This window comes from Fundulus heteroclitus, chromosome 22 (assembly GCF_011125445.2).
Source record: "Fundulus heteroclitus isolate FHET01 chromosome 22, MU-UCD_Fhet_4.1, whole genome shotgun sequence".
NCBI lineage: Eukaryota > Metazoa > Chordata > Actinopteri > Cyprinodontiformes > Fundulidae > Fundulus > Fundulus heteroclitus.
Window position 1 is genome coordinate 26731363 of NC_046382.1, and position 26246 is coordinate 26757608.

Genomic DNA, 26246 nt, shown 5'->3' on the forward strand with positions numbered 1-26246 from the left:
CAAAGAATGTGTTAACTGCAGAAGAAAGAGTTTGTTGCAATGTACAATTGCAATGATGAATAAATCTTTTTCTTTCTTTCTTTCTTTCTTTCTTTCTTTCTTTCTTTCTTTCTTTCTTTCTTTCTTTCTTTCTTTCTTTCTTTCTTTCTTTCTTTCTGCATTGCATGCTGGGAGTGTGTTGGTGACGGTGAGGCTGCATGTGGTGAGTCTGACAGAGAGTGAAAGAGTTGTCTGTAATAGTTTTTTCCGATCTTTTCTTTTTATGCGTTATTTTTGTAATATTCTTTCTTGTACTGATTCTACGTATTGGGGTTGTTCTGATTTCATTAGCGCTCGTAGCGCGTTTTGTTTGCGGGGATGGCGTCTTCAGGGGCGCCGCCCCTGTCTTTGAAAAATGGTATTCGAATTCAACCTGACCCGTCAATCCCAGTTGAGACAGTTCTCCTGGCTGTTGGAGACATTGTCGGTCACATCAATTTAGGTTACGCTTCAAGAATGAATAAGGGAGTTGTGGTGTTTTTGAAAGAGGAGGTTTTTGTTACCCAGTTGATTGTCAGCGGAGTGACAGTAGGTGGAGAGTATTTGCAGGTGTCCCCGCTTGCAGTGCCCTCTACCCGGGTTATTATTTCGGGAGTGCCGCCGTTCATTCCGAATGGATTGTTGGAGAAAGAACTCCAGCGTTTTGGCAAACTTGCTAGCGGGTTCAAAACAGTAGGATTGGGATGTAAGAGTGATAAACTTAAACATGTTCAGTCTTTTAGGAGGCAGGTGTTTATGTTTTTAAACTCTCCGGCACAGACGCTGGAGGTGTCCTTTAGAGTTAAACATGAAGAAGGTTCTTACATGGTTTACGCAAGCACCGGAAACATGAAATGTTTTGAATGTGGGGATGTTGGACATAAAAGGTCCGCTTGTCCGCACAAAAACCCGAAAGAGCAGGATAAAACAAGTACAAATGATGAGGCATCGCAGAATGCTGATATTCCTCCGGCTGCAGAGGAGGGGGCGTTTCCCCCATCACCTGTCTCTGACGCTGGTGAGGGAAGCAGTGCTATGGCCGGACAGTCAATAAGGGATGACATGGAGAAACCTGGAACTAATGTTCCGAAAGAGTCCTCTAAATGTGGTCATCTTGACTCGGAAACAGATCAGACGGCTAACTCTGTCTCTGGTTCTGCTGAGGCTGCGCTGCAGCCCGCAGGTGAGGGGGCGGCGGCCCAGTCTACAGCTGACGCTGCACAGGTAGATGATATGGAGTATGAGAGTGATTCAGACACCGTTTCAATCGCAGATTCCCAAACATCCAGTGGCGATTTGTATACTTTAGAAGAAATCAATGTTTTCCTTGATGAAACATTTGGAAAACATGTTAAAGTTACTGATTATTTTCCTAATGTGGAAAAATTTATTAAGAGTGCACGAATGGTGCAGAAAATAGTTGGTTTTGAAATGCTTGATGAAAAGAAGCGATTCCGTTTAAAAAAGCATATGACAAATGTCCGGAGACAATCATTGGTAAATAAAGGGAAAGGGTCAAAACGGTTAAAAATTCAGAAATAAGGTTATGATTATGGAACACTGGGTGGTCTTTTCTTTACTGTTCTTGTCTATCTTTCCTTTCCTTTTCAATTGTATGCGTAATATCAGAGTGGGATCTTTAAACATCAATGGTGGGAGAGATCCACATAAAAAAACAGTCAGTTTGGAGATGATCATTCAAAAGAAGTTAGATGTTATGTTCTTACAGGAGACGCATACAGATCATGAAAATGAGATAGAATGGGGTATCAGTTGGAAAGGGAATTATTTTTTGTCTCATGGGACCAGGTCGTCTGCTGGTGTAGCGATTTTATTTTCACCAGAATTGGTTGCTAATATAATATCACGCACTGAGTTAGTCCCGGGCAGGGTCCTGGTGATTAGAGCAGAAATAGAAAGTTTTTCTTTTTGTTTTATTAATGTGTATGCACAAAATCAAGGGGAGAGCAGGATTAAGACATTTGAGAAAATACACAGTTTTTTGCAGCAGTTTACCCAAAATGAGTGTGTTGTGATGGGTGGGGATTGGAACTGCACTACTAATTTCACTACCGATAGAACAGGGGAAGAACCTCATCATCCATCATCTTTTAAGCTGACTCAGTTAATATCAGAGTTGAATTTGGTTGATGCTTGGAAGAATCAGCACCCCCAAGATAAACAGTACACATGGGTAAAAATAAAAGATGGAACAGTTAGTGGGGCTAGATTGGATAGATTTTATATTTCTGGTATTCATAGAAATAGACTATCCAACTGCCGAATTTCTCCTGTTGGTTTTTCTGACCATCATTTAGTTCATATGGATTTGTGTCTTTCATCCACTACTAGATGTAAATCGTATTGGCATTTCAATATTAAACTGCTTCAAGACATGTTTTTTTGTCAAAGTTTTAGTAATTTTTGGCAGTTATGGAAAGTAAGAAAGTCAGATTTTACATCTTTAACTGACTGGTGGGAGGTAGGGAAGGCTCAGATAAGAGTATTCTGTCAACAGTACACTAGTCATTCTACAATTAAAATTAAGAAGGTGATTCAGAATTTAGAAAATGAAATAACACAATTAGAAAATGATTTGCTCACAGATGTTACAAACAATGAACAGCTTAAACAAAAGAAAGATCAGTTAAGTCGTTTTTTGCATGAAAGGGCTAAAGGGGCTTTAGTTCGGTCGAGGTTTGTCAATATTAAAGATATGGATGCTCCTACATCTTTCTTTTTCAACCTAGAGAAGAATATCAGTCGAACAAAACAGTTGATTGGCCTTCGGCTTCCAGATGGAACTCTGACTACTGATCCCAACACCATGAAGGAGCAGGCTGTGGGCTTCTACAGTGATCTTTTCAAGCGGCAGGACTGTAACAGAAGCTGTATGGAGGATCTGCTGGATGGTCTTCCTCAACTTTCTGCGGCAGATCAGGCGATTTTGGATACTGGAGTTTCATTGGAAGAGCTGACTGCCGCTGTTGGACAAATGGCTCCTGGAAAAACTCCAGGTCTGGATGGATTACCTTCAGATTTTTATAAACATTTTTGGAGGCTTTTGGGAGAGGACTTGTGGGAGGTGCTTCGGGAGTGCTCCTCGTCAGGCATCTTGCCATCATCCTGCCGTAAAGCTGTTCTCTCTTTGCTTCCAAAAAAAGGAGACCTGACTTTGTTGAAAAACTGGAGACCTGTTTCCCTCCTTTGCGTAGATTATAAATTATTTTCTAAAGTACTTTCGAATAGGTTGAAGAACATTCTTGAATCCATTATACATAAAGATCAATCCTACTGTGTACCTGACAGATCTATTATGGATAATCTTTTTCTTTTAAGAGACTTGATAAATATCTCTAAACTATATGAAATTGATGTTGGAATTATCTCCTTGGATCAGGAAAAAGCTTTTGACAGGGTTGATCATTATTTTCTGTTTTCTACATTAAGGGCTTTTGGGTTTGGTGATGGTTTTATTTCTTTAGTGGGTTTATTGTATAGAGAAGTAGTTTGTGTGGTTAAAATTGGAGGAGGATTAAGTTGTCCTGTTAAGGTTCAGAGAGGTATTAGACAAGGATGTCCTATTTCCGGACAATTGTATTCTATTGTAATTGAACCCCTTTTACATAAACTGCGCTCTGTTTTGACTGGTGTTATTCTTCCAGGTATCCCTAATCATTCCGGTTTAGTGGTCTCTGCTTATGCTGATGACATAAACATTTTTATTAGAAATCAGAATGATGTAACGGGTCTTCAACACTGTTTGGAGCTTTATGAAAAAGCATCTTCAGCTAAGGTAAACTGGGAAAAAAGCTCTGCATTAAAAATTGGCCCATGGATTAATAATCTCCCTAGTTTACCAGGTAATATTATGTGGGCTAGTCAAGGTTTAAAATTTTTGGGTGTTTTTTTAGGGACAGATATTTTTTTGGAAAAAAATTGGGAGGGTGTGATGGAGAAAGTGTGTGCCAGACTAACCAAATGGAAATGGCTGCTGCCTCAGTTGTCTTACAGGGGAAGGGTTCTGGTAGTTAATAACTTGGTTGCTTCGGCTCTCTGGCATAAGTTTGCTGTGTTAACACCACCGCCATCTCTCATACAACGTCTCCAAAGGATTCTAGTGGATTTTTTCTGGTCTGGACGACATTGGGTGAGAGCTGCTGCCCTGTACTTACCAGTGGAGGAGGGAGGACAAGGACTCATAGACATCACGTCACGGATTGCAGCTTTCAGGCTTCAAACTGCGCAGAAACTGTTGTATGGTACTGGATTACCATGGTTGGATACGGCATGTCTTCTTTTAAGGAAAGCAGGATGTATTGGATATGATAAACATCTCTTTTTGTTACGACAAGGATCCTTGGACTTGGCTGGTCTTACTCCGTTTTACCAATCGGTATTAAATGCCTGGAAGATTTTCACTTTTGAGAGGACGGCTGATACAACACCAGGGATGTGGATATTTGAAGAACCTCTGTTTGAGAACAATTTCATCCCATCACAGCTGTTGTCATCTGGTACTTTGCGATCTAAGATGAGAGAAGCGGGATGTGTGAAGCTGGGTCATCTGATGAAGTTATCTGTGTCCGACCTAACTGAGCGTTTGGATGTGCGATCCAACAGACTTGTGTTAAGGCTGAAAGAAGAAGCCTGTGTTTCTCTGTCGGACTCTGTCAGAGCATTTGCTGCTGATGGTACTCTGTCTGACAAATGGGAGGACCAGTATGAATATGTATTTCCATCCATAATTGTCTCTCCTGCAGTGGATCAATGGCAGGATGAGGCAGAAAAGCTGTTGTCCTTCCAAGTTACGCCATTAGGACATTTTGAAGGATTAGGAAAAAAGGCCTTGTACAATATCTGTGTGAAAGTTCTGAATTTACTTTCTCTAGCAGAGGTGAGGGTGTCGAAGTGGACTGAGTTTTTTGACACCAGCTCTACCCCAAGAGGCTGTTGGCGGTCCCTGTACAAACCCCCGATAGAAAAACGGGTGGGTGACCTCCAGTGGAGGATTGTACACGGGGCCATAGCTACAAACAGGTATCTGGCACACCTTAATCCTAGCACTAGTGTTAACTGTCCTTATTGTTTGCAGGAGGAAACTTTACATCATATTTTTGTTGAATGTTTAAGATTGATTCCTCTTTTTGTTGTTTTGGATCGTTTGTTTGGTGGTTTTGGTGTACAGTTTTCTAACTGTATATTTATTTATGGTCCACGATATTGCGCAAGGAAGAAATCTGTTCATGTGCTTTTAAATTTCCTGTCTGGAATAGCAAAACTAGCAATATGGATATCAAGAAAGAACAAAAAGAATGGTCATAAAACTGAAGATGCTCTTGTTCTTTTTCAGAGACTGATAATTGCTCGTGTTCGTGTGGAATTTGAGTTTTTTAAGTTAACAAAGAGTATAGATGTTTTTGTAGGTAAATGGGGTGTTAAAGGTGTTTTGTGTTCGGTGGATGAAGGTGGATCTTTAGTTTTTAATTTTTGATTTTTTTTGTTCTTTTATTAACATGATTTAGTTGTATTGATTGCTGTAATGGGTAATAAAGGCAATTTTAAACTCAAACTCTTTCTTTCTTTCTTTCTTTCTTTCTTTCTTTCTTTCTTAACACATATCATGTATAGGTCATCAAAATCCTTGACAAAAGTTTATTTTGGGCTTGTGAGAATCGTAAATATTCAGGAATATGGCTTGAGCAGGGCTCTTCATCTGGAGAACCAGATATTCAAAAGAGTCAGATTTGCCCAGAAACACCCTTTTTACACTAAACAAATGGCCATCCCTCCTCCTTGCTTTTGCTCTATGCTCTCACAATGAATACTATCAGAATAGGTGCCTCACTAATTCCATCTAACCATGTTTTTATTAAAAACATGTCATCAAGATTATGGTCAATAATTAAGTCATTAATTAAAAAGGCTTTCCCTGACAAAGATCTAATGTTTAATAAGGCCAATTTAAATAACTTAGTAGCTGGTGTTATGTCTGTGGCTGGTTGCGCCTGACAGTTTATAGCTTTTTAGTATGATTGTTTATTATTGTTTCTTATCCTTTTACCTTTGTTCTTTCTGCCAAATATTATCACAGATATTGTACAACTATCTCTTATCAGGGTACCAAGTATTTCTTGGACATTATAACATCTGATAAAGTTAGATAAAACCCTCACACCACCATAACTTGCTTGAATTGTTGATACAAGCCTGGATGGATCCATGCTGTTATGTAGTTTATGCCAAATTCTAACTCAGTTATCTCAGTGCTAAAGCTGAGATTAAGATTTATCAAAGCAGACAATGTCGTTCCAATTTCTTACTGTACAGTCTTGATCCTGTATAAAACGTGGTCTCAGTTTTCTGCTTTTAGTTGACATGAATGGCAAATGGTGTGGTCTTCTGCTGCTTTAGCCCATGTCCTTCATAGTTTGCTGTGTGTTTAGAGATGGAGTTCTGCATATATTGGTTGTAATAGGGGGTATTTGAGTTTCTCCTCCTTTCTTCAGCCATTGTTAAGATAATAATATAATTCAAGTGTCACTTCCCAGTTTGGAAAAACAGTAGATAAGATAACCCTTAGTTTAAGTGTTAATATCCTTTATGGAAGTACCCAAATTTAATTCAGTTTAGCAATTTTTTTTAATAATTGTTTTTCTTCAGTATGCCACACTGTGCTAAGTTATGTTTAAAAACCAACAGCGATCTGATGCATACAGAACAATATTGTTACAGTGTAAACAAGGATCTGGTCCATGCAAGTGTAATCCACAGCAGCCCTGTAAAATGAATGTGTTTCTGGTAAAGTTGCAGAATATTTTCTTTAGCGATAATCTAGGGCAGCTACAGCTTTCTTTATCCTTTTCTGCTTATAGTGTCAGCTTCAGTCTGGCTCTATTCGTATCAACTCATTATCATTTTCTTGCATTAATTCATACTGCATTAAAACAGAGCGTTGTGTGGTTCAGAACCCCACACCTGGGAACTGCATCTTGACTCAGTGACAGAGACCAACATCCATGTCATTGGAGTTTCTGTTTCCATAAAGCTATATTGTTGGCACGCAACTCGGGAGGAGTTGCTTCTTCACTGTTGCAGATACAGGAGCTTTATCCGACCTTTATAAGTCTCTCTCAAACAGTGATGTATTGATAGCTTGTATTATCAGCAAAGCTAATTTAGTTTTTTCTTGTCCGCCTGCCTCATAGGGTGAGCTCCCCCAAACAGAACTTTTGTGCTTGCCATGTTGACTAAAGACGTGGGTTTTCTTCTGGCTGTACTCTACATGTTAGCAGGATTTAAAACGTCCGGCAACTGTTAATTGTTATGGTCAGGTGAAAATGCAGGGACAGGCGAGGCGGAGCCTCTTTTATTGCGTCTTTGCTCTGGAAGACGGAACAATTTGGGTAAATGACAATGGGTCAGTTTATCTAGATTTTAAGACAAATTAGTGAGTTTGAATAATAGATTAAATATCGATTAAATTGAGATATCAAATGTTTTGACAAAAGTAATCAGGATATTTGTACACTTTGGGGGTCTCATAAGGCACAGGAACGCATCTAAGATACAGGCAAAAAAACGTATAATATGAATAATTTGAATATGTTTCAAATAAAGCTGTTGTTGTAGTGCACTGTTACTGTTTGAAGTAATTAAACACACTGAAAACTGAAACCTCTCTCAGTGGGATTAGAAAAATCTATCGGTCCTTCGGGTTCAACTGAAGTGATTAACCTAGGACTTAAAATCAATCACACCATCCATCTCTTGCTGAGGGTTCCTCCCCATGGCGACTAAACATAGGGCAGAGACTTGCTCTCGTGGGAGTTAAAGCTGGAAGAAAGGTCTGACTGGGAAATCCCCTTGAAGATGGAGGAGGGTAAAGAAAAAAAAATCTCATCACCCATGAGCTAAGCAACTGAAAATGCATGTCCGGTTTGAGAGAGGAAAGAAGCAGCCCTTTGTCTTTTGTCCCCACTGGTCGAGTGTCACTTCCTCCCAGGAACATGTGGCACAGGAGCTGAAAAATGGCAGGGGCAATGTACAAATAAATCTTCTTTACAAACAATATGATTATAATTCAAGTTTAGGTTTGTGGAAAGAGTGTAATCGTCCATAGAATACAGAAAGAAAAAAAAAACCCTTCTTTTTCAGCCATGCATTCGTTTACACGTGTTTTGATACAAATTAATCAAACTGGCTTCCTTGTTATGCATTTGAGCTTTTAAGCTTTGCTCTAAATGTAATTTCTTTCATCCTCACACTAATTGGCAAAGCTGCCTGTTTCTAATTAGGGTGCTGATGGGCAAGTTGTCTTGGCCACGGTCTTTCTGTGATAAAATGTTTGCAGGACCAAGGCTGCATTTTCAACTTAATGTATAGCAGCTCGTGACCATGTATAGATGTTGACTTCTGAAACACCATGCTTGTAAATAGAGTATTACGTTTATTCCAGGAGCATTGCTAGACTTACAGCACCAGTGAGACAAAAGGCTCAATACATTTTTTATTGTTATTTCCCGCTATGTGTAATTAAAGTGCCAAAAATGTAAGTTAACATTCTCTAAGTAAGGCCCCCTGTTTAGCTATTAAATGTGATAATGCTTTGTCCAGTTAATTTACAACACAATTTAGGCATGCTGCTAAATTAATCAAAAGTTCATTAATTTCAGCAATTCTATTGAAAATGTAAAATGTGTTTATGGTTTGCAGTAAAAAAAAAAATCTTTTTGTTTCTCAGAATGTTATAGTATTAGTCATTATGAGTGATAAGTGGAAAAAAAATAAGTGCCAGTACTCCTCTTTATTTCATACAAATATGGGACAGAATCATGGGTAATCTTTTTATATAGATCATAAACAAATTATAAGTCTGACTTAAGATTTCAATGAGCATATTAGTGTTACGTCTTTTTTATGGTAAAATGTATTTCTTCTTAGTATTACGTCTGGCCTCAAAAAACCCAAGCCGCTTTAGCAGTATCATCTTACCCAGGACTGGTGCTCCTCCCACATGCATCACGCACTGCGCGTAGGGCGTCAAGTTTGCAGATGACACCACTGTGGCGAGTCTCATATCCAACAATTATAAGACCCGCTACAGCGAGGAGATCCAAAATCTGACACAGTGGTGCTCCAGGAATAACACCTTTCTGAACACCAGCACGACCAAGGAGGTCATAACAGACTACCGGGGGTCCAGAAAGACTGGACATGCTCCTCTCTGCATACATGGTGGAGCCTGTGGACAGCACAAAGTTTCACATTTCCTCTAACCTGTGAATACCACCCACCTGTTAAAGAAGGCCCAAAATAGGCTCTCTTTTCTCAGGAAACTAAAACAGACAGGACCTTCCATGAAGCTGCTAATAAACTTTTCAGAGCCACAATTGAAAGCATATTGTGTCTCAGCGTGACAGTGTGGTATGGGAGCAGCATGTAACAGGAAAGGAAGGATTTAGAAAGGCTGGTGAGGTCAGGACAGTGGATTGTGGAATACCTTCAGACTGTTGAACTGCTGAAGTATAAAAGTGTACCACACTAGATTCGCTGATTTGCACATTTGCACATTTGCACATTGTATCGTATCCTGCAAAATTGATGCTGCACCTTAACCGGAAACGTACTGCAAAACTGTGTACAATGCAACTGTCTACTTTTAAATCACTGCTGCACCCTACTGCATATTTGTCTACATTTGGTTTACATTGTTTACATTTCAGCTGCCTACTGTTCACTGCTGCACTTTATCCGGAAGTAAATTGAAATTTATCCTGTAAGTGACTGCGATTGATCACTGCACTTTATCCTGTACTGTAATTCACTGCAAGGTATCCTGTAGAGTTACTGCAATATTTCTGAGCTGTGTGAAAACGAAATTTCGTTCTGTATGCACTCTGTGTATACAAAATGACAATAAAGAAAGTCTAAGTCTAAGTCTAAGTCTACCTTCTACAAAATCTAGACACTTTAGAGTCCAACAAAGCACCAGACATATTGCCACAGAGCCCACGCACTCAGGCAATTCACTGTTTGTCCCACTTCCATCAGGTAAACAACTAAGGAACATTAAATCAAAAACTAATAGACTTAAAGTGTAACTCAGCCTACATCGACATTTTCTGCAAATAAACTGTATAAACTGGGCCTAAGGGTGCTACTTTATCGTTACCGTGCAATGTTTTACATTTTCATGTGAAGTAGTTTTCTGCAATATTTGTCTCAAAACCAACTTAGTACTTCTCTGTTAGGTTTGAACGGTGGCTGTTGCAGTTAAATTTTCCTATTGGGTCAAATGGTACAAGCTTTCATCATCATAGCCCCGCGTTCGAGTATAAAAGCATCTCAGTCAGACACGCGGCCTCATAGCGAGTCAGACTCAGGAGTTGGTATCGCGATTATTGAGGGAATTGATCGACAGTGTTTGTAACTGCTTTGAACATTAGCCCATGTCAGCAATAATGCTGCTATTGCTTTGATCTGATTGAGAATTATTTACACTCACTGTCTCTCACATGCTAATGTCTATTTGCACACGCTTAGTTTCTCAGGGAGTGTTTGTTTTGACATCAATGCAAATTGCACAGTTCATTAACTTGAAGATTCACATTGTTGCTAATGACTATTTACACCCTTTTAACTTCTCCAATAATGTTTCTCTAATGCAGTCATTCAATTGTACAGCATTTTACATTATCCTGTAAACAGTGTTGTTTTCGTCAACAATGCCGAAATTAGTTCATTGACGCCCCTTTTTATCATAACGATAACGAAACCTGACGAGCTAAACAGTCTTTGATGACGAAAACATGACGAGTCGTGGGTGTGAGTTTTCGTTGACGGGACTGGACGAAAACATTAGTGGATGGTTTGTCGGACGTTTAAAATGCATCACATTTCTGCCTACTGTGCTGTAATCTGTTTGTTACAAGCTAAGAAGTATCAGCCCTGCTGCTGCATCCTGTTTGGTCCCGCCCACCACCTGGCCTGCAGTGGCGCACATTCTGCATGACCAGATTGACGGACCATGGCAGTAGCGACAACCTACAACGACAACCTGTTGCTTTATGAATTTCAACACTGGACTGACTAAAACTAGACTAAAACCTTTTTGAATTTCAGTCGACTAAACTGGACTAAAACAATTTTTTTTAGTAATGACTAAAATGTTACAAAAACTAACAAAAATTTTCTTCCTGAAGACTAAAACTAAGATGGCTGCCAAAAACAACACTGCAAAACTGACTGCTGTCGTTTTTTTTACTCAAACATAATAATCTTATCAGATGCTAAGGACTGTCCGCATGATTTTAGCTTTTCAGGAAGTGTCGTCGGTGCATTCAACTTGAACAAAATGTCCTGTTTGTCTCTGTGTTATGTGTGGATCTCAGTGAATCCTGAGCTGGTATCTCGCCAAAAATTCATCCTGGTAACATAATGACAAAACAGATTATTGATTACTGAAATGCCAGCTTGCTTTAGCATTAGCTTCTTAATTGATAGTTTCTCCACTTACAGAATATTTTCCCTTCCAGTTATTTGTGGTGACTGAAGCTTTTTACATAATGAAAATGTCATTGTTTTCTTCCGGTGGCCTCTATAAAGATAAAAGCAAATATTTTAAGCTATTTAGAAAATATATAAATCACACCCACTCAAGTACATTGACTCAAGCATAAATGGTGTGAATTAATTTAATAAGTTGATCCTTGAAATCCATTGACCTCTTTTTTGAGGTGCAATAGATTTTTTTCAGGTGTGACTAAGAAAGGAGAAGGATTTAATTAGCTTATTTGACCTCCTCAAACTTGTGAAGTTTAGTTTGGAGGGATAAAGTGGCCCCTCTTATCATTGGCTGAGTGTTCCTAACCAGGATTCTTCTCTCTCAATGTTCCTTCTTTAGGTCTACCTTATCAATGTCACCTACTCAGACTCCAGCTCCCATATCATCTACCGAAGATACAGCAAATTCTTCGAACTGCAGGTAAGTTATACAAGGGAAAAAAACCCTTCTTTCTCAGCTTTAATTTACAATTGCATGGAAAATTGCTTACAAAGTCATGAAGCTTGATATTTTTTAATTTAAGGTTGCCGGATCACGGTGCTGCCAATTATACTCTATGAAATCAATGTGAACTCAAGGCCTTTTCTATCTGCTGGTGCAGCTGCTTTGCTTTGTGAAAGGCCTCTTTTAGGAAGACTGCTTAGAAACAGTGAAAGAGGGGAAATCCAGCCAGCAGATACAGGAAAAAACATGACCTCAGTCAGAATGCCTAATGTACCAAAGTCTCCATGAACACTTGATCTGAAGGCCTCCAGGGGTGAAACCCTTAATTTAGTGCATGATGGCGCTTGTATGTCTTCTGTTTCCATTGCCCTGAAAGGCTGGATAATTTATCTAAATTGGCCTAATGACAAATGGGGAAGTTGTGAAGAGAACTGCACTAAACCTAAAGTCCAGCAGGTGGCTGTAAGAAGAAACCAAAGGCATCACCAGCTGGCTCCATTTAGTTTTTTTTATTTATTTAAAACTTGCGGAACTTCAGCAGTTGGACCCTCTTTGCAGGCATATGTTAAAGATGAGCGATTCATTTGTCATTTCCAGATTTACTCTTCTGCTCTGTGCTAAGACATTAAAATGAAATAAAACTAGCCTTTTTTTTAAGCTTAACTTTGATCTCAGCCAAACTGACTTGTGCTGTGACAAATGAAACATTGACATAAACCAAACATTAACTGTCAGATATCAACTGAGTTATATCTTTGTTTGACTTCCACTCATTGGTGAAAGCCAGCGGGAGGTGGAAAACAATGTGCAGGAAGTCATGCATTCTCTCCCGGTACAGCAAACCTTGACTGGTCAGTGAGCTAACAGCTGGCGAGGTGAGCTGGCTGTAAGGGTAGTGGGAAAGGACGTCTCCGAAAATGTCTGCGCACTTCTCCATTTAAGCAATATCTTGATAAGCGAAGCAGGTATTTATTTTTTAGACACCTACAATAAAAAATCTACAAAATTGGTAAAAGTTGTTTTTTTTTGTACCACAGAAAATGTAATATATCAAACATTATTCACAGTTTTTGCTGCTCTCTCTTTCTCTCTCTGCCCACCTGTGCAGTTGCATTTGAACAATCTTCGCTTCGACTCCGCCCCTAAGCAAACCTGGGCTAATCTAGAAGTTGTATCCCCAGACCAGAACATTTTGTCTGGGAATGTGTGGACCTGGGAAATTGAAATTACTTTGGTAAAATTGTGTCAAAATGTGCAAAGGGCTTTCAAAACAGCTGAACGTCCCTGAAAGGACGGGCTCTTGTCTCTGGTTTCTGCCTGATTAGCCCTTCTTCCAGACCGCATTCTGCATCGCTGTGACTTTGATCGGCTGCTTGCAGGAAACCTTTTGTTCTCCGGTCTCCTAGTGATAGCCAGGAAAATACAGCCCTGCCTGTTTGACTGGAACAGAGCTTCACCCCTGTCTATGTAAACATTCGTCTATGGTTTCCTGCTGCATAGGTGTGTTTGTCTGACGTCGGGCATCCCTGAGCAGCGACAAATGAGTGGCTGTTCACACAGAGTGGTTGAGTGAAATGGTGTTGTCTTTGTTCTTAAACAAACAATGTTATTCATTTCCTTGAGTGCAGCAAATGTTGGGAAATGCATGCACTGCATGATTCTTTTGGTTCTCATCCAGTACATGCAGCTTCTGTTTTTGTTTGTGCATGGAGAAGTATTGAAGGTCCTTCTCACTTTATTTGTTTCCTTTAATTTAGTTGAAAAATTTGTTTGAAATCAATATTGTTTTTGCAAAAAATACATTTATTTCTGAAAAAAAAAAAAAAAAAAACCTACAGTACATTTTAAACACTGCAAAGACACCTTGTAGTTATTAGGAGGAGGCACTGGTACATGAAAGGTCATTGGTTTGGGTCATGAATACTTTCAAAGATTTAAACATCAAATTTTACACACAGATACAATCATGTGAAAGAGAAAATCTCAACGACTGACATGGGAAAATGAAATACACCCCATGATTCAATGGCTTGTAGGACTGACTCAAGTAATTCTGACCCACAACATAGTGCAGAGTTGGTTCAGTTCATTTCAGTTTGAGAGCATTTGTTGGTGTACATTTATCTTTAGGCCCTACTGCTGTATTTCAGCTGGTTTTAGGCCTGAAATTTGATTGGCTCGTTGTAAAACCTATGATTTTGAGGCCATTTGTCAAAAAAAAACAGCAATATGTGAGATTATATGTGTCAATAAGCCTAATGTGTGTGGAAAATGGTGAAATTAAAACAAGAAACAAAAACCAAGTTTATTATACTTGGGTTTACAAAATTATTAATCTTTGACTCAGTGATTTCAAGGTGTCCAGTACTTATGGCTTCAAAACAAGCCAACATTAACATCCCTTCACCACAGTGCTTGAGAGTTGGTATTACGTTTTTTTTTGGCTTATAAACTGTATTCTGTGTTGCCATGCGCTATGTTTGGTCTCTACTCTACTTTGGTGTCTCACACAAATAGGCATCTTTACAGTTTATCTTAGGAATGAAAAATGACCTTGGAAATTATATAAATCTTCCAGATTTATGGACAGCAGCAATTGCTTAACTGATGTTGTTGCTGATGTCTTTCCATCTTGGCTTTGTGTTAATATGCTCCAGATGGGGGGAAAAAACGTAACAAATTCCAGCTTTTATGGAGATGATCCTGCTTTCTTATGATTGGCAATACCCTGCTGCTATACTTTTTCTAAATTTGAGGGAAGAGAAGAATAGTCTCACTTCATGTCTCTCTCTTTCTCTCTCTCTCTCTCTCTCTCTCTCTCTCTCTCTGCTGAAGGAGTCTCTGCCATCTTTGTTTTTACAGTAGTGACTGAAATTTGCTGTTGTGTGTCTACCAACAAATTTCTACTATGGTCTTTAAGGTTTTGCACCACAAATGTGGATTTTGAGTTCAGCATTTGAAAAGACTTTGGAAGTAGTAGACCAGGGTAAAAAGGTCACCAAACAAGACGGCTCTCTTCAGCAGTACCAGGAATAAGTCAACACCAGTTATCTGGTTCATTGAGATACTCACTGACCACATGCAGATTTCCTGCTTCAGTTTAGAAAAGGAGCGGTACCTTGTTTTGTACAATGGATGTCAAAAAAGCATATTTCCGCATGGCTCTTCACGGAAGCAGTCATTAGAAGTAACCCTGAAGCCATTTTTTTTTTTTTTTTTTTTGCCGTAGCTTGTATTTTCATAATACACAAAGATGGCTATTTAAAATATACTTAGCCATTCATCTAAGCGTGGATTTCATCTTGTTCCGACATTTACGTTTTGTAGGATTGTAAAAGAAATGTATCAACAAAGGAAATGTCTCATGACTTGCACGTGTTTGACTGCACTGGTCAGCGCTTCAAGCCTTGGGGGTCTTACCTCTGCTCACCCATCCTCTGCTGTGAACACCGGACATGGTTCATAGCATTCCACAGGGGGAATGGCGAGTGTGCAAGCTGGCCTGGTTTCCTTTTGGTCTGAGACTTTTTCTAAAAACCCTTAGTCATTATTGTTGGAAGGTGGAATTGGAGCTGGATCAGATTTACTCTGTCTGCATTATGATTAGTCTGACCTATATTCTTACAATAAAGGTTGAGGGGAATCCTCCCGGTAGCCTGCAGAGGTGAAGCTATTGAATGTATGAGTAAAGTTTTCCATTGGACATCCCACAGTATCCTTTGCATTAACACATATGATTATCTCCCAGCAAATCTGTGAGGGTTTTTGAAAAACTCTTGCAATGCTGTCCTTTCTGGAGAAAACAACTATTAAGTAAATGTCAAATAACAACCCAGAGATGGAATCAGATTGTTTTCCCACTGCAACATTCCTCTTTACTCCCCCTGTCCCAGTCTTCCCAGAGCACTTTCTTTGTTTGCTGAAATTCTCTGTCCGTCTTTGTTTTAACGGCTCCCGTCCCCACCGTTACACATAACTGCACAACATGATGAGAATTATTAGTTTAAAGAACCTTCTTTGCTCCCTCCTGTTTCATCAGTTCATTTCTTTGTTTTTATATACTGCCAATTTCAGGAGAGCCTAAACCAGGGGTGTCAAACTCATTTTGGTTGAGGGGCCGCATACAGCTTAATCTGATCTCAAGAGGGCCACACGAGTAAACTCATTGCAAGATTAAATAGAACTAATAAAAGTGGACTTGTTGTTGATTTTTATATTAAGTTAATTTCACTTTTACACAATATATTATGAATAACCTCAGCGTTTTTAAGAAAAGTATGTACAATTTCAACAAAACTTTTACTCAGTTAAACATTTACTTGTGTATTATGCATAAGAACTGATCACAGTGATTGTACAATGATGAAAAACATTTATTCACATTTTTTGGATCTTAAAACACTGTCGTGTCTGACAAAATACATCAAACAGATAAAAATTAAGAAATTATTTAAAATCAATTTGCTGCATCTGAAGCTCAGTGCTATGTTTGCTGGTTAAAACACAGCTCCCCTTGTGGACTATATAGGAACTGCATATTTTCAATTAAAGTACATGTTTTTTTTTCAATAATTGTTTGATCATTCTCTTCTTTTTATCTCCTCTTTCTTTCACCTTTTAATTTTTTCTTCTTGTTCTTCCTTTCCTCTCCTACTTTCCCATTGTAGTGTCCATATGATTTGAGATATTCCCCCCAATGAATCAAAATAAAACTATCCACATTCATAAATCAAGTGGAGCCATATGTTTGACACCCCTGGCCTAAACCAATTACCAAGCTTAGGGAAACAGCCTAAAAGAGGTTTTGACATACTTTGACCTGTCCTGCATGGATATTTTTCCCTGTGGACAAACTGCCTGTTATTACACATAAGTTTCATGACACACAGCGGCGTATAAAAGTATACACACCCCTGATAAAATGCCAGATTTTTGTGATGGAAAAAATTAGACCATGATAATTTAATTCTTAAATTTACCACAAACATGTACATTTAAACTGAAAACAACAACAACAAACAACCAAAAATTGTGTGGACAGCATAAAGTTCCTGGGCATTCACATCTCCTCTGACCTCTCCTGGACTGTGAACACCTCACACCTGGTGAAGAAGGCCCAACAGCGGCTCTTCTTCCTCAGGAAACTGAAACAGCGTGGACTTTCTACTCAACTGCTTAAAAACTTTTATAGAGCTACAATTAAAAGCATCCTGTATCTCAGTGTGACAGTGTGGTGTGGTAGCTGCCTGGCACAGAAAAGGAGGATTTAGCACAGGTGCTGAGAACAGCACAGGGGATTGTGGGATGACGTCTACAAGATCTAGACCAGGTTTATGCAACAACAGTCCAGAAAAAGGGCCAGACGTAGTGCTGCTGAGGATCAATAAACCATCAGCCCAGTTCATTGTTGGTTACATGATTACAAACATGCTGCTGGTTCCACAGGTTCTTGATCTGATTAAGAATCATTTCCACATTTTCTCACATTCTAATCTATGTTTGCACTATTTTAGTCCCATTGCATCTAAAACAAAAAAACAGTTTTTTTATGCATTTGTGAGCTTCTGCTTTTCTTAGTTCTTTAAGCACAATGATCCAATCTCGGTGCTGTGCTTTGTGTGCAGGTGTGGTTAACCGAGGCTTTTTTATGCCCTGCCCTTTGCTTTACCCCTGAATAAAGTGATGACTGTCATTTTCTACACAGCCCACGTCTTCTTAGCTGTCTATAGTTTAGAGAAGGAAATGCCATGCCCTGCAAAAAAATTTTGACATTTAGCAAAGGCAGTGGGATATACCAGGGGGGGGGAAAAGAACCACAAGATGGGAAACCAAACCACCTCTCTGAGGAGAACTCAAACAACTCCTACAGACCCAGACAGGCTGGATCCACATTTACCCGCCAAGCTGAATTCTGTTTGTCCACCTGGCTCTTTTTGGCTGAGTTTATTCTGAAACTAGTCTTAAGGTCTCCTCCTCCTTGAGGTCAGTGTGCTTCGGTTTGACACCCGCACTCTTTGCTGTTAGACAGAGCACATCTGGAACAGGGCAAGGCAACGGGTTCTCCGCCAGGACTACATCTGGATCTCCAGTCTGTTGTTAATGCAGACTGTTCTCATGAGTATTCATGAAATGATTGGGATTTATTGCCAGAAAAGTAGAAACTCTCTTCTCTCACGAAAATGCACACAATTTCAAAACATCCAGCACTTACAGGACGTGCTTATCCATCTCACAAAATGTGCAGCATGCAAACAGTACTTATAAACAGACTATGGAAGTATAGCATGGTAAAAAATATTGGAAGGAAGAAAACCTATATTTTGTTCCCCAATTCAGTTATATTTCTTGTTATACTCTCTTGTTAGTAAACTGCTTAATACATATGTCTGTTTGCTGTGCAAAAGCTCAGTTTTATCTCTTCTAGGCTTTTCCTCATGCAAGTGTGAGTAAATGTGAAGCAAAGCTGGTCAATTCAGCAGCAAGCAGATGATATTTGATACAATACTTTTCACACAGTAACAACAAAGGGATGTGGAAATGTTTAAAGCCTCCATTTCACCTTTTCTTTTAGCTATTAAAAATCTTCTTGCTGAGTTAACTCAGTCCAGGTGTTTGTATTTGTATATAAAATGTTATGGTAACGATGTCATAATTTTACTTTTGCAGATGCGAATCCTTGACAAATTCCCAATCGAGGGAGGACAGAAGGATCCCAAGAAGAGAATCATTCCTTTTTTACCAGGTAATAAACTCTGCACGCAACCCCTCCACAGGTGCATGGCAATAAATAAAATGGAATTGAAAAGGTCATTTATCGCCGTAATTTTGTTCAAAAAGTGAAACACAAGTATTTATTTCCACTTTAAGCAATATACTGCAAGCATTTATTATTATTTTTTTTATTTTGATGACTATGTTCTGTAGCAAATAAAGCCAAAGTTCTGCTTTACAAAAACTGAATATAGCACATGATTAATAATAATAAAAAAAAAAGCAACAACAAGATTGTTAATACAGTGTTGTTATGTTATCACATTCACTGTCACGGGGATGACTCCTGACCTAATAATTATCCAGCAGACAGCCATTGGCGCCCTCCAACAGGAGCTAAAGCCACAGCAGGGCTCTGCCAAAGGAAGCTGGCTCTTCACAGAGTGACGTCTCCAAGCATAACAATGGAAGGATGAGTGGAAAGAAAAGTTCTGATCATAAAAAGGTGCAAAAGCAGAGCCCATTCAAGAGTTTGGCGGAGATTCATAAGGCGTGGACCGGAGCTTGAGTCAGTGCTTCAAAAGGTCATCTACCATGGAGGTTTTGGAGCATTTCATGCTTCGACTGAGGAAAAGCTTTGCAGAGATGCTGATTTCATTTTCCTGTAGGACTTGCTACCTGCCTAACTACCGACTGAACCAATACCTTGTTTCATCACCAGAGTATTGCTGCGCTTGACTGGCCAGCAGTGTCACCTGAACTAAATGCCAAAATGTATGGGAAGTTGTCAAGAAGATGATAAGAATCATAATAAACAATGCAGATGAGCTGAAGACAACTATTAAATCAAAATGGGCCATCTTATCACTTTAGTGGAGGGCAGCGGCTTATAGAATGATTAATCATTGAAAAACACTTTTCAATGATTAATAATTTACTGAGTTCTAAATACAACGCCGCTGTCACTTTTCACCGTCTTTTAGACCATATTCACTTAGAACTGCTTTTTGTCGGCCCTCCCACGCTCTCCATAGCTGCGCCCACCCCCGCTGCATTGTTTTACCAACTATCACGGTGGCAGCCAGGCCGAATCAATTTGCAGCCAGCCGTTTCGGTAGAGGTTAGCAGAGAGAGATTTGTCTAATCTGATAAAGTCGTTGTGGGCCTGAGCGGGGAGGAGGAGCGGAGTGAAGAGATCCTTGTTAGATACGTCTTGCAGCTCAGGCTATGGCCCGGGTTGTTTTGATCGGCCCGGCAGAACAACATGGCGAGAACTGTTCAGTGGGATTTCTCCCTTCGGATGCAGCTGGAGGGTCAGCCCCTTGAGTAGAGTTAAAGTTTAGCAATGAGAAGGGGTACTGTTCTCATTGTCAATTGTGCCAATTAAAAATCTGTCTGCTGAGGATAACTGTAGACCCCGAATGGAAAAAAAATAATAATTTCTGTCTGAATTTAACAGTTTCTGTTCTGTTTTTATTTATTTATTTCCAGGTAAAGTCTTGTTTCGTCGCAGTCACATCAGGGATGTGGCTGTCAAAAGACTGAAGCATCTGGATAATTACTGCAAAGTAAGAAACCAATAAAACATTGTGTCTTTAATTTGTTCAGAGCTCCGTAAATACAGACCCCAGTCTCTCTTTTTTTCAAGATGCACAAACGTTTGCTGCTATATCTTTAAGGCAGGCCTCGACTTCTTTCTCTTTCATTTATTTTTATCTCCGCCACCACCAGCCTCAACAGGAAAGCAGCTATCTGCAGTGGTCATGTCCTGTCAGCAATGTAAATTGGCTTCCTCTGAAAGAAACAGGGCAAACTAGAAGGATTAAATCAGCAGTTCTAAAATATCCTACAGTAACAAACTCAGACTTGCTCCTGTCTTTCCTGGTCATCAACATAATTGTAGGGCAGGTGGATTCTCTAGCCTGGCAGCTTTTGTAATTTGAGAGAAATGTATTGTTAAAGCAACAGTATTCCTGTAAAAATGCTTTTGGGGTAACAAACCTTCTTCTTCACTCACCTCCAGTGGGTTCGTTTTCCTCAGGTTCAGTAAACAGTTTAGCTGAAAAGTTGTGAGTCACATGTGCTGCCTGTTAAATCTCTGTGCTATCTTTTTAGGCTCTGATGAAACTTCCCTCTTTAATTTCGGAAAGCGAGGAGGTCCTTAAGTTCTTTGAAAACCCGATCAGAGGACCTTAAACCCTCCCAAGAGTAAGTATAACTACATGACAAAAATCGATGAGCAGTTCTTAAAGGAGCAATAAGTCGTAATGACACCTAGTGTTTCAAATCGGAAAAACACACACGCGACAGCCTGCCACTGACAACAGCCTACGCCGTTTCCTCAACGGTCCGTGGCTGCTGTGAAACCCCACTGAATTTCACAGGATAGGTCCTATGATGTTGTATTATGTTCTATTTCTGCTTCTCTTACTGAATTCCATGTTTCCAGGCTGCTGCTCTTTTGCCAGATAAAAAAAATGTCGCGCTTTAAAATTTGAGAACCCTGGGAACTTTCATATGATTGGCTCAGGAATGAGGAAGTAAACACGGACTTACACGCTGAACCGAAGTAGTTCCGCACCATACCTCTAACTTTGAAAGGAGAAAACTTGACAAAGACATTGTTGATGGAGAGGACCGATTGTTTATAGGGAATGTTACTTCCATCCCGGGTGACAAATGAGAATGATTTTGGTTGTTTTACTCTAAATGTCTTACTTATTGCTCCATTAAGCATAACCTCCACCTGTTTCATATTCATTTTAGAATTTTCACCTTTTGTGTGTGATGACAAAATTTTATTTTATACCGTAGACAAACACAACGTAGTACATCCCTGAAGCTGAAAGAAAAACAGTACATGGTTGGCAATATTATTACAAATCAAAATACGCAAAGTGTAGCGTACATGTGTTTCTCCATTTTACTCTGATGCCCCTAAATAAAATCCAGTACACCCAACTGCCTTCAGAAGTCAGCCTATTATTAGTGGAGTCAAGCTGTGGAAAAGTTAATTTCAGTATAAATTAAGTTAATACGTGAAAGCTTTTTTCCAGAGAACACTGGTGAACAAAGCACTGTAAAGGCCAAGGCACACAGCAGACTGGTCTGGTTTGCAGAAGTTTAAAGCAAGGTTGCATTTAAAAATAAATATATATTCTGGACTTTAAATATTTCACTCAATAATGTTTAGTCCATCATCCAAGAATGGAAAGAGGAAAATTAGAAATGCTCTCTACAAATCTGTCCTTAATAGAAGAGAGGCAAGAAGAGAGAAATTGTTAAACAAAATCCAAGACAATTCATGCTTTTACCGTTTCATAACCAATTTATGAAATGCGGTAAACATGTGGAGGAAGTCGCTCCTGTATCAGATCACATGTTTTTATTTGTAAAAATCTCGCATCATTTCGGTCCCACTTCACACTTATGCTCTGAAATACGCTGAAGTCGGTGTCTGCAACATGACAAAGTTTGAAAAAGGGACTACTTACACTAACAAGCACATTCTGGATCTAAACACCCACAGGTGCTTAGATCCAGATGCTTCCACACACACGTATATACAGATAAAACCTTAAAGTCAGCTGTGGCTGTCCACCTCTTGCATCAATCAATACTGCATAATTGTTTAGTGATGTTATCATAGGCATTGGTACATTGTACCTGTTATACTTTCTTTGTTTTGTTCTTCTAGCTCTCTCCTGCAGGTGCAGAAGCAGCAGATGTATCTTGTGCTCTTTTTTTTCTTCTACTCTGTTTTTGTCACCGTCCTCTTTCTCATTCCATTTCTGTGTCCACTGAATTTGAAATAATCCCAAAATAATATCCCAATAACATTTTTTGCATACATATCAAAGCGGAGCACGTATGATGGAAGCAATATGCTCCACTTGTGAAAGTAAATCTGCTAAGCTCTCTTAGGTATTAAGAAAGCAATTCTTAGTGCTACACAGCCAGACAGGACACATTCAAAGAAAAAGAAAAAAAAAGAATACTTTTGCGAGCCACTGTAACAGAGCAAACGTTGCCCTCTGGTGAACTTCAAACATCATGTTTGACTGAGTTTGTGTGGTTCAGCAGCTGGGTCATTGTTATTTGTCTTGATCCACTGGCTTTACTTTGTCTGCGATGATGGATCGATTCTAGTTCAGAGTCACCATGTTTTATTAATAATGATGTCAGAGAGGTGACATCCGATGCCGGAACAAATGAGGACAGATCAGCGGTGTCATGCGATTCAGCGCACTCAGGTCTCCTGGCGGATAAAGGCCTCGGTCAGGTCGTTAGTCATGCTCAGATCAAAGTCAACTAGTGGGGCTAATTACAACATAAGCTGACTGCAAGATTGCTCCGTCTTTAAACACGCTTTTATCTTTTAAACTCGCCTTCGGTTGAATGCAGGGAACGTTTGACAATCTTCTCCCTCCGATTTTAGGACTTTGCGTCCTGCGTGAACTGAAGAAGCCAGCGTGAGAAACGTCTCGGCCTCGTCCCGCTCCACAACCTCTAACCTCGTACACCCATGCGTGTTATTCCCACGTCAGAGTGGGAGCCTCCTGCAGTCGCTGAGACAGTCCAGCCCACCTTAAACTGAGAGGTCTAGGAGTCATACCACCCAAAGACTCCATTTACTTATGTTGGATCTCTACCATTTAAAATGGCTGATTTATGTCAGAAGTGGTTGGGGTCACAGATGGAAACATGTTTGTTATTCTGTGAATTTACAGCCTGCAAAGTGCAGTTAAAAATAGCGATTTATAGCATGGTTAAAAAAAAAATAGTGGACATGACTCAGGAAACACAAGTGCTTTTTATAACTACATCATCCAGGGTTAGCACTGTCAGAGGATGTTGTAAAATCAGTTTAACTTCCATCCTATCAGTGTATTAGATTCACATTTTATTGGCAGAAAAAGCCCCCCGAGCTTCAGCACATGTGCACTATTGTTGTTGGAGTCTGCCACCTAATGTTCAATGGACGAACATTAATAGAAATCAAGAGAAGTTGTGTGTATACTCACCCACCACCAGAGGGAGCCCCAGAACAGGCCAGAAAAGCAAAAATAATCTGCTTGACCTTTATTTAAACACGTAAACAGCATACTTACCTTACATATTTTATATAATGTACGTGAACAATAATGAATAAAGAAAAGAATAAGGAAACTGTTACATTTTAACCATGCCAATACTCTTTCGTTTAATGTATGATTTAAGATTTAATTGATTGTTGATAAATAGTTTAAAAGAGGATTAAACGTCACTGTGGGTGGATTTCTGTGTCTGTACATCTTGTGAAGAGTTGTGGTGAAATTTGCCTGAAGCGACAATTTGCATTATATCTTTAGTTAATGTTTCTGACTGTGGTGTATAATTAGTTAAAAAAATGCAAATCATAGTCACTGAGTTTTAACTTTACTTATAAACCACACTAAATCAATGCTACTGGAAAAATTGTTTGATTTAGCTGCTGGACTTAAAAAAGGAATTGTGGCCAGAAGTTCATATTTCGTGTTATCTGAACATAAAACATTACAGCACAAGGTTCTGGAAGATCATAACTAGAACTTTTTTTTTATTTTTTTGCTTCAAATCCACACCTTAATCCAGTGATATGAAGAATATATGACCTTGAAGACAGAACAACCGGGGCTGACTAGATCCATTGCGGAGAAACGTCCTTTTTTTTTATTGGTGAACTTCACAGTTATTCACATTTTCTCCAAACAAGGATCCCTGCCTTGTACCATGAGCCATATATAATGCTGGAGTTCCTGACCTGCTCCTGACAGATACCTTTGTACAAATAAATATTTTTGTTGTTCTTTGTAATCTCTTTGCAAACGTTCGCTTTAGCTAAAAGGATGCAAAATAGATGTGTCCTTTAGAAAATCCTACAAGGACAGGTCATATTCATTTCTGTTGACCAGATTCTCTGTAATTGATGACATATGTATACCCAGAAGACCCAATGCTGAAATTAAATCACATGGTCCTTTAACAAAGTATTAATAAAATAGTATACACTAATTTAACCAAGTTATTTTTTTCCAACTGAATTGTTTGATGTTCAGTGAATTTGTTGAGGATATATCACATTAAAGGCAGAAAGTCTTCTGAAAGTATTAAATTGGTATCTATCTTTTAATACATCAGAAAAACCTGGCAAACAGGGCTGTGTGGACTTTTTTAGAGCTAATATATAAATTGTGGAGGCTGTCTCCAGCTCCAAGGTCAGTATCCAGGAAAATTGGGCTTGAAAGCTTCAAACATTAAAGATCTACCAAAATGGGCCGAAAAGAGCAGATGCCAAATTGACATATAGTATAATTGCAAAAAAATTATGTTCAAACAACTCCACCAATGCATTTATTTTTTTTTTTGCAAGGATTCTAATAGTTTGTTTTGATATTTGTCTTCTCTCTTGCATCATCCCTTCATAACATTACATTGTGCTGTTCATGCAAAACCAAACCTTTTGGCACACTGTTTTGTACACCCTAACCCTGATTATTTTACTTACCTGCATTTCCCTGTTCATAACTAAACCGAATAATGAACGGAGTCCCACCCTACAAACACAACTAAAAATACTAGCAATACTCAATAAGTTCTGAGTTTGTTCAAGCAGAACTTTACTGGAGTTTTTTGTCTTTTCATTTGCATGTCAGAGCTTAATTTGGCAGCAGGGTTTCAGGACTGACATCAGAGTCTGCCCATGGCCAAGATTTGCTTCAACTGTTGGCGCTTGCACACGCCTGAGTTTACTAGGGTTGTGTGCGTTTTTGTTGCAGCGCCGGCACCTCCTCACACAAAAAGCCGCCATTGCATTTTTTTCTCTGTGCACATAAACCGTCTGCTTTATCATCATGATTTGCTGCTCAATGATGTCGACCCGTTGACCGCAGAGCTTAGAGGTTGCTCCTGCAGAGGTGACTCCGAGGTCATGCACGAGTGTCTCTGTAATTCAGTCATGTAGCAGGACAGATACATAGTTGCTGAAAGAAAAATGCGAGAGAAGGGCTAATATCTCACACATTCCTTTCTAGGAGGCCCACCTATGAAGAGCTAGCTGCAGATTTGTACAAACAGAAGGTTACGCAATACTAAAGAAGGGGTTTGGACACCAATATCTGCACAGTGAAAAACAAGAGCACGATTCTCTGGCGCTCTGTTGGTTTGCTCTAAAAAAAATCATCAGGCACAAAGTTTTAAAGATTTAACAGAAACTTTTCTCCTTCCTCCTAACTATTAGGTTTAGGGAGAAAATGCACAGAGCCAAAGCTGTGTGCTCAGGGTCCTCCTGGGAGGAATATATAACTCCACCTTTAAGCTTATGCTGAGGGTCAGAAGGAAGCAGAACAGGGCAAGCATTTACTTCATCTGTGCCCCCCCCCTCCCACCCAGCCTCCGTTTTATCACCTTTTTCCACTTCCATGTAAAATTAACACTACATGGCAGTGTTGCCACAGTGTTACCGTTAGAGGTTAACGCTGCATGTTTA

The 26246-nt window shown here is 39.3% G+C and overlaps 1 protein-coding gene across 1 annotated transcript in view; it reads left to right on the plus strand.

Annotated features, from left to right (window-relative positions):
* The window catches only part of LOC105940229 (SH3 and PX domain-containing protein 2A), a 121642-nt gene that overhangs the window by 23667 nt on the left and 71729 nt on the right, over positions 1-26246 (plus strand). The window contains exons 2-4 of the mRNA XM_012882718.3: positions 11924-12004; positions 18695-18770; positions 20231-20307. Of these exons, the coding sequence (XP_012738172.2) occupies positions 11924-12004; positions 18695-18770; positions 20231-20307 (234 nt within the window). The remainder of the gene's footprint in view (positions 1-11923; positions 12005-18694; positions 18771-20230; positions 20308-26246) is intronic.